Consider the following 10,122-nt stretch of genomic DNA (forward strand, 5'->3'; position numbering starts at 1 on the left):
TGCAGCAGGAAGCCTCTGTGAGTGCTCCCTTCTGAGATTCAAATGGGACCCTGGTGAACCTACTCACCACAGAAAATAGTGACTCTCAGTCTCTTTGAGTGAGAGCATCCACAACTCTCTGGGAATCCTAAATATGCTCCTGGAAGGCTACCAAGCACCTCTCACTCTTCCCCTCCCTTTGGTGTGTTGCATCTGTACTTTTCAATTGCCTGACTCCCCCTTCCCCTGACCAATTTTTCCTATCCCAGGGCATCTAGGCAAATCAGACATCCCACCTCCTCCTAGTTTCTCCTCAAGCCAGCTGTTATGCTCCTCAAGGTCCAAAAAGGGGGGTGCCAACAATTGAACCCACACTACTCGTGCCCCTCTGCACCCTTCAACAGAACTCTCCCAATTCTCAGAGTTTGTCCAAGATACGTCTGGGCTCGGGGAATGCTGGGGTTCAACGTTCGGGGAGTGCTGAGTTCAGGGAATGTGGCTTCAGGGAATGCGGTTTCAGGGATCATGGGTTCGGGGAACATGGGGTTTGGGGAACACAGCTTCAGGGATCATGGGTTCAGGTGCAGGGTTTAGGGAATGTTGCTGTGTGAATGGCAGTTTCCGGGCAGCTTCAGACACAAGTGCTAGAAACCGGTGGTTTTTCCCGGAGCAATTACTCCTCTTGTCGCACTCTCTCCAGATCAATATCCAGAAAGCTCTTACCCTGTCGGCTCCCAAAACAGCTCACTGTCCCCACTCAGCCACTTCACTGTAGGAAAGATGATATGGGTGCACGTATTCTGATGCCATCTTGTCCCGCCTCCTCTCCTAATCTTTTATAATGGACAATAAGCCTGCCTCACATTTGCCCCAGAAAGAAACATTATCTTTATTACACTGGGCAGTGAACATGCATGTCCTTTTCTCTAGATGCAAATCCTATTTATATTTTTCCAAGGCTGTTCACCATATTCACCATACAAATATCCTTGAATAGCTATACCCGAAAAAAGGCAGACCATGCCTCTACTCACAAGATGTGCAGAAATATGAGAGACCTACTGAGAACTGCCTACCAACCCCAGACTCCCAAATGAGTATTCTTTTAGTTCTTGTAGGTCTTTGAATGCTTTGATATAAATAATGTATTAAATCCAATATATTTAAATGCCCGCAGTTTTCACCAAAATAAGCAAAAAAAAAAAAAAAAAAAAAAAAGAGATCTGGGAATTGGGCAAAAACTCTCTGTGCATTTTAATATAAGGCCCTAGGTAATGAACAAATCAATAATAAAAAATGACATCAGCAGCTTTCAACTCTGGAGAACCCAACCTATGAATCTCATCTGTTGTTGTTGTCTGGAACAATATTCTTTTAAACATTATTATATTGGAAACAAACTATTTCAATGGAAGTTTTTCCTTTTCTCATAGCATTGCATTTAGTTTTGTTTGTTTTTATTTATTTTATTGTCTTTTTTAAACATAAATAGATGACATAAAATATTACACTAAAAAAACATAAGAATATATTCTGTGTATTTGCCAGGTCCAGTGGATGTGCCGTGATGATGGAAGAGATTGTTGATGTGGGAGGGGTGGAGTGGGTGGGGGTTATATGGGGACCTCATAGTTTTTGAATATCACATTTAAAAGGAAATAAAGAAGAAGAAAAAATATAATTAAAAAAACAGAAACGTAAGAGGCTCCCATACACCCCACTCCCCACCCCACCCTCACTCCTCCCACATCAACATTCCCTTTCATCAATAAGGCACATTTGTAGCATTTGGTAAATGCACCCTGGAGCGCTGCAACACTGCATGGACCATAGTTATTTCTACAAATATTTTTAAGCAATATTAATTCATTACTGATTGTATATAGAGGAGAGTTGACTCTATATCTATGTGTATGTATAGAATGATGCCTTTTATGAACTTAATGGAAGATTACAGGGCAAAGAAAAAGGGAGAAAAACTAGTATTGAACTGAAAAAATTTGAGGTGGTTTAAATTTTAAATAAAATCATTAGGATTTCAGAAAAAATGTAGAGTGCAATGGTCTATAATGTAAACTATAGACCATGGTTAGTAACAGTGCTTCAATATTTGTACATTAATTGTACCAAATGTATCACACTAACGAAAGATATTATTAATAGGGGAAAATGTGAGAGGAGAGGGAGCAAGGAATATGGGAATCTCCTATATTTTTAATGTAACCTTTCTGTAATCTAAAACTCCTTGAAAAATATAGCTAAAAATATAAATACACTAGTGGGGCCCAAGTAGTAGCTCTCCAAACTGGATGCACTGAACCTGATCCCTCCTTCCCAGGGGTTTTGTTGTGTTTTCCCTTCACACCTGCTTCTACTTTTGGCAGGGGCATAGATAACTCAAGGCTTCTGTCTTCTTTGTGGCTTGGGCAAATTTAAATCTCAGCTGTGCTGAGAAATGGAAAGCAGCTAGCTGAATATGCTAATCAACAGACTAAATTGTGCCAGACTACATCCCTTCCTTCCTTTTGAGAAAGAGCTTCTGCTTCCAGCCCAGGAGTAGGTCTCCAAGCAGCATCTTGCCAATGGGAGAAGGGCAACTGCCTTTGCAAGGTGGAGGATTCTACTCATGAATCTTTACTGCAAATTTCAATCTCCTCTTTCCACTCTTTCCTTGATGGTGTACTGTGTTCTCATCTCTGCAATTACCCAAACAGTTGACCAGACAGATCCTGACTGATTCTAAGCTGCCCTGTTAGATGAGTGGATTGTTAGAGCCCCTACTCCCTTGCCATCTTGGGTATTATATCAAATCAAAGAGTTAAAAACAGGGGTGCAAATGGAAATACAGGATTTTTTCTTTTGGAAATAAAGTTCTAAAATTGGATGATGTCTTGGCAGCACAAATCTGTGTTGAAAATGAGAATCACAAATGGATACTTTGAATGGATTACACAAAGCATGGGTCTGTATAACACAATGAATCCTTGAATCAGTCATGATTGACTATGGTTAACAGAAAAATTTTGAGAATGTTCTCTCATGAACTATATCAAATATCTAATACTAATACAGCATGTTAACAATAGGGTGGATTGAGGGAAAATACATAAAATATAAAATATGAACTATGGTTAGTAGTAATATTTTGATGATGTTCTTTCATGATTTGTAACAAAAGTTCCACAGCAATGCAGGATGTTTGTGGTGAGATGATGTATGGGAGATCTGAATGTTACACATGTTTGTTTGGTAAGTTCACAACTTTTACTATAAACTTATTGTATATGAAAGTTCATATATGAATGATATACTTCAATAATTTTTTAAAATGAAAATGTATGCTAGGGGCATACAGAAGCAGATTTTAACAGGTTGAAGCAGAGTCAGTGAACCAGATGAAAAGGTAATCAAAACCTTACAGTCAGAAGAACAGGTAGAGAAAAAATAGAAAAAATGGAGCAGTGTCTTAAGGATTTCATTACCACATGAGGCATGCAAACATGCATACCATGGGTGTCTCAGATGGACTTCCTAATTATTGCCTAATTGTGGTGGTTAAAATTCTCAGAACTATATATATATATATATATATATAATGTATATATTATGTATATATAAATTATGTATATAGTATAAATTATACTATACATATATATATACATATATATATATACATATATATATACATATATATATGTATATAGTATAAATGTATATATATACATAATTTATATATATATATATAAATTATGTATATGCAGTTAAATAATAAAATATAAAATATTTCTTTAAAAAACCATAAAAACATTATGCTAATTGAAAGAAACCAGACACAAAGTATTAATACTACAGATTGTTTGACTCCATTTATGTAAAATGTAAATATTTCTATAGGACAGAATTTTTTAAAAGGCACCTAATTAAAGGATGTAAACCTCTTCAAAAAATGAGAAAAAAATATTACTTCTCAGAGGAAACCATAAGAAAGAAAATGAGATGTTTGTGATTAGGGTACTTTTTCTATATGAACTTCATTGCTATACCTATGTTTTTCTCTCTAATTCTGGTACTTATGGAAGCTTGATAGCATTTTGTGAGATACAGCATGTTCAGGCCCATTTGGTAAGGAACCAAAGAATATGTCTGGGTAGCATTCCATAATGATCTGTGTTTTGTCATCAGTCATGTGACTGAGATGGAAAGCAGATCATTTCCTAGTCTAGTCTTGACATAACTTCAATCCTGGCAGCACCAATTAATTTTTTTTTAATTAAAGTAGCTGTAGATATACAGAACAATCATGCATAAAATACATGATTCCCATACACCACTCCACCACCAACACATTGCATTTGTTGGGAATATTTGTTAAAATTAATCATAGCACTTTTTAAATAATTGTACTTCTTAAAATAATAGTTACCTTTGTTACACTTGATGAAAGATTATTTAGATGGTACTATTAGCAATCAACCATAGTTTGCATTAGGTGTATTTTCCCCACCCTATTATTGACACCTTGTATTAGTGTTGTACATTTGTTTTGTTTCATGACAGAACATTCTTATAAATGTATTATTAACCATAGTTCATCATCAACAATAGTATACACTGTTATACAGGCTTATGTTTTAGCATTTACTTTTTGTTCTAGTAACATATACAATGTAAATTTTCCCCTTTTAGGCTCATTTACCTATATAATTCAATGCTGCTACTTACACTCTCAGTAATGGGCTTGCATCCATTTTCAAACCTTTATAATTGACCTAAAGAGCAATTATGTACAAATTAAGCATCACCTATCCATTCTCTACAACCATTCTATTCTCCTCTATGCTATACTTTAAATTATAACTCTATGAATTTGCTTATTATTATGATTAGTTTACATCTGTAAGATCATACAATATATTCATTTTGTGTCTGCTTATTTCACTCCACATGATGTTCTCAAAGTTCATACACATTGTCCCATGCATCAGGATTTCATTCTTACTTAGGTGAATAATATTCTGTTTGTATGCACCACATTTTGGTTATCCATTCTTTGGTTAATGGACACTTGTGTTGTTTCCATCTTTTGGCAATTGTGAGTAATGCTTCTGTGAAGAACGGTGTGCAAGTATCTGTTTGACTTCCTGCATTCAATACTCCTGGGTATATCTCTAAGTAGCAGGATATCCAGGCAATTTGATGTTTAGCTTCCTAAGGAACTGCCAACTATCTTCCAGAATGGCTGCCCCATTTTCCATTGCACCAGCAAAAAAATGAGTGTCCTATTTCACATCCTCTACACATTTATAGTATTCTCTCTCTTTTTTTTTTTTTTTTATAATCAGAGCCATTCTAGTGGGTCTGGAATGATATCTCATTGTGGTATTGATTTGAATTTTCCTAATAGCTAGTGATGTTGAGCATTTTTTCATGTGCTTTCTAGCCATTTGTATATCTTCTGTGGATAAGTCTATTCAAATCTTTTGCCCATTTATAATAGGGTATGTTGTCTTTCTATCATGGAGTTGCAGGATTTCTTTATATATTTTGGATACTAAGACATTTTCAGATATGTGTTTTCCAAATATTTTCTCCCGTAGTAGGTTTTCACATCATTACAATGTCCTTGGATGCACAAAAGTTTTGTGATGGTCCCTTTAACTATTTTAGTTTCATTGCTTGTACTTTGGGTGTAAAGTCTAAGAAACCATTGCCTAAAATGGTATCCTAAAGATGCTTCCCTACATTTTCTAATCAGAGTTATATAGTTCTGGTTCTTATAGTTTTGGCCTTTTATCCATTTTGCATTAATTTTTGTATATAGTGTGAGATAAGGACTCTCTTTTATTATTCTACGTATGGATAACCAGTTGTCCCAGTTGTTCCAAATTCTGTCTCCTCTGAATTTTTTTTATTTTTTCCCTTGACTGAGCCATATTTTCGTGTCTTTTTAAAAAGGGCTTTTAATATTTTGCTAATGTCTAGCCATCTAATTACCTTGATGAGTTAACTCTGAAGGTCAATTTCTCCCTCTTGTCTAGGGTTTTATAGTTGATTGACTTTGTGTTAAGTCTCTACTTTGATGTTTGGTCCAACTTATTCTAGACCATTAGAATAAGTCCATGTTAAGTTATCAGTTTTCTCTCAGCTCTTTTTCATTTGATTCTTATCCTGGATATACAGTACAATTTTTAAGATTGCATTTTGAATAATTGTTTCGCCTGTGAGAGAAAGCTTCCATTTCACTGTTCTTTCTCCGGCAATCTTCATCTTTTCTGTTAGTTTTTGTGCATAATTTTCAGGCCAATTCCTATGATCTTTTTAAAATTCCCTCCCTCACTCAGTGCCACATTCTCCTTAAACGTCTCAGTTTTTCAAACTTCTTGTATATCAGGAGTTCAGTTTGACCTCCATTTTTTACTCTGTGAGAATTTTTTTTCCAGAGTCTTTCCCATTAGGGTATATCATTCCAGAGAGGAAAATGGGGTCAATCCAGATAGATGGGTCTCTCCAGAAAAGTATTTTCTGTGTTCAGGTGGTCCAGCCAGCAGAAACTTGATTGAGTGAGCACACCCATTTCCAAGCATGTGCTACCATGGTCTCTCCTCATACTCCTTGGACTATTTGAATGCACCGCTCCTCAGTGGTTTTTGTTCCACTCTAGTTCTCTGTGGACTTGGATCCATGTGGTTGGACAGACATGGGATTCTAACTTGCTACTGTGAGTGACTCTATAGTCTGTGCCTCCAACTCCTAAGCTGTAAAGGACCAAGCAATGAGGAGGCAAGTCGACTGGTGGATCTGGGAAAGAACTTTCTGGCTTGAAAGTTTTATTTTTCTTTGATTCAGCATTTGTGGAGTCTTCATCTATTCTTTACTATCCTCCAGAATTCTAAGAATAATATATATATAGGCCATCTGTTTGGATTTATGGGAAAGTTTGGTAATGGATGGTGGTGATGTTAGTGAAACACTGTGAATATGAGTAATCTGCCTGAATGGTATGCCTAGATGTGATTGAGATGAGAAAGATTATGTAGTATATAAGTTTCCATAATAAGGAAAGAACAACTAAAGATATAACAGCAATTAATTCAATACATCATCCTGGACTAGATCTAATAGAGAACAATAGATTTAAAAGACATGATAGGGGCATGTGAAAAAAATTGGAATATAGACTGTAAGATTTATATCCAAAATTAAATTTCTTGAACTTGATAAACTCTGAAGTACATATGTGATATCCTTATTCTTAGGAAATGTATAGAGAACTATTACATGTTCAAGGAAAATGATGTATACAACCTACTCTCAAATGTTTACAAAAGAGAAGAGAGAGATCAATAAATAGATAGTTTGATATATGGATAAATAGATATACGGTTAAATATATCTTGGTTGATGTATGGTTCAAATAGTGAATCTGGTTACTTGAGGGATTATATTGGTGTTTTCTGAGTTCTGCACATTTTTTAAAATATATTTTTATTACAGACGTTGTGAACTTAAAAAACAATCATGCACATGTGTAGAATTCCCATGCAACAACCCTTCACCAATACACCACACTGATGTGGAGCACTTGTAACAGATTATGAGATAATATCATCAGGCTATTACCACTAACTAGGGTCTTTAACATACATTTGGTATATTTTCTCATACATTCTGCATTATTTTGTAACAATTTTTAATTTGAAATTATTTCAAGATAAAATTTTAAGGAAAAGAAAAAACATTGGTTCCAGATTGGAATTTGAAAAATGATAAAATAGTTGGAACATATCAGAAACCACTATTCATTTATACTGGAAGTAATCTATTAAGTAAATGGGTAGTGGATAGTGAGAACAAAGTTTTTCACTGTTGGAGTGAAAAGTTACAGATAAGCAAGGGAAGGAGCATGCAATGACTCCAGTGATGGAGAAGAGTTGGAGAAATTAGTACAAATTCATGTTTACCTTAATATAAATACAGATAATAGCATACAGAAATATTTATGGATATGTGTATATACAGAATTTAGAATCCACCCATATATTTCCTGTTCTACTATCTGAGAAGACCTACTATACATGAGCAAAGACCTTGGTTTCTAATGCCATTCTCCAATAAAAGAACACAGAACTCCTAGGAAAAAGAGCAAATTCTATGACTGGGGTAGAGCAAACGCAAGATGAGCTTGGAGCACCTTGTATTGCAAGAAATGCAAGAAAAGTCTGGGAAACAAAAAATAACCAAAATCCCCAAAACAGCAAAAGCCTAAAATGATGGGGATAGGTCAAAGAATACAGGATTCAACTGACAGAACTCCCATGGCCAAAGCTGGAATCATTTGAGCAAAAAAACAAGTAACGTAGCACTGGATTATAACCCAAAATATAAGCAAAAATCTCTGCGTTCATGAAAATATGAATAAATGAGTAAGTTAATGTGCAGAAGAGTTTCAAGAAACCCATGTAGGTACGTTGCCCTATAGGAGGTGGAGCATACTTAACTCCTTATGTATGGGTTGTGCATATTGACTTTTTTTCAAAGAATAAAGTATGGAAAAGGTGATAAAAGGTGTAACATTATAATCAAGAAACCTGGCAAACAAGGAACCTCAAGCCAGATGCTGAAAGATAGCATCAACTGTGATAAATCATCTAAAATGTATGTGTCCTTCATATGACGTGATGAGAATGGCACTTTTCTCTTTTGGTCAAGCTCCTGAAAATACACTGCCTATGTTTTATGAGAAAATTGCCTAGTTGGTGATTGAGGTGTTTCTTATTGATGTGCAGGACTACAAATGACAGACTGAGTCTCATTAATGTAAAATGTCATAAGATAGGAGAAGTTGAATAGAAATAAGGAAAACAGAATTATCACCCTAAGAGGTTCAAATAACTCATAAGGAACTTTTAACAAAACTCAGAGAAGCCTACAGAATTTGGGTGAGAAGCAAAGCTTAGCCCCTACTGCTACTGCCAACTCAGAAAATTCAAAACCAATGTTCCAATCACAAAATATAAAATGTTCTTCTGAAAAGTCTTTGGAGGCCCCTCTTGATGTCCTTGTTCCGCAGGCTGTAGATGAAGGGGTTCAGCATGGGGGTGACCATGGCGTACATCACTGGAGTGATCATAAGCTTCCAAGAAGAGAGTGATGTTTCTGAACTGAAATATACACCAAGTCCTGTTCCATAGAATAAAGAAACCATGGTTATGTGAGAACCACATGTGGAAAATGATTTACACTTCCCATTAGCTGATGGGATTCTCAGGATGGAGGAGACAATTCTAGAGTATGAGAAAAAGATCCCTGAGAAGGGAACAATGCCAAGAAGGCAAGTCACCACATATAGAAGGATGTGATTAATGAGTGTGTTTGAGCAGGCTAGTTTAAGGACCTGAGCAAGTTCACAATAGAAGTGTTGAATTATTGAGTCAGTGCAGAAGGATAGCTGCAGGATCAAAAGACTCTGGATGAGGGAGTATGTCAAACTGATGAACCAGGACAAGAGAACCAGCAAGCCACAGAGGTGGGGGTTCATGATGACTGAGTAGTGTAGAGGGTGACAAATGGCCACAAACCGGTCATAGGCCATAACACTGAGGAGGAGTGTGTCCATACCTCCAAAAACCATGAAAAAATACATCTGGGTGATACAGTCTGCATAAGTGATGGCATTGTTCTGGGTCCACAAATTTACCAGCATCTTTGGTATCGTGGTGGAGGTGAAACAGATGTCAGCAAAGGACAGATTGGAGAGAAAGAAATACATGGGTGTGTAAAGGTGGGAGTCAGAGCTGATGGTCACGATGATTAGCAGATTCCCAAGCACAGTGATCACAAAAATGGACAAAAACAATCCAAATAAGATGGGTTCATGCTCTGAGTCCTGGGAAAATCCCATGAGGAAAAATACCAAAATGCTTGTTTGATTTCTTTGTTCCATGTTGAAAACAAGTCAGCTAAAAGATTGAAGAAAGGAAAGACATGGCATTCACATTAGACAGACTCTAGATTCCCCTGGCTATTTTATTATACTCCCTCAAATTAAGGCTTGGGCCTAAAAACCTGAATGTTACAAAATTTAGGAATCCTACATTCTTTCCTTTTTTATGCAAAATGTCATAGTCTTTACCAACCTCTGTA

The 10,122-nt window shown here is 36.1% G+C and overlaps 1 protein-coding gene across 1 annotated transcript; it reads right to left on the reverse strand.

Annotated features, from left to right (window-relative positions):
* Positions 1 to 8,983: 8,983 nt before the first annotated feature.
* On the reverse strand, positions 8,984 to 9,922 carry LOC101432705 (olfactory receptor 7D4-like). Its single transcript, XM_004477661.2, has one exon. It carries the CDS (start codon positions 9,920 to 9,922, stop codon positions 8,984 to 8,986), a length of 939 nt encoding a protein of 312 aa, XP_004477718.2.
* Positions 9,923 to 10,122: the final 200 nt, after the last annotated feature.

The sequence above is a fragment of the Dasypus novemcinctus genome, chromosome 19 (genome assembly GCF_030445035.2).
Source record: "Dasypus novemcinctus isolate mDasNov1 chromosome 19, mDasNov1.1.hap2, whole genome shotgun sequence".
Classification (NCBI taxonomy): domain Eukaryota; kingdom Metazoa; phylum Chordata; class Mammalia; order Cingulata; family Dasypodidae; genus Dasypus; species Dasypus novemcinctus.

What these genes read in the sequence shown, in the direction of transcription:
- LOC101432705 (XM_004477661.2), bottom strand. Translation starts at nt 9,922, where the DNA reads ATGGAACAAAGAAATCAAACAAGCATTTTGGTATTTTTCCTCATGGGA.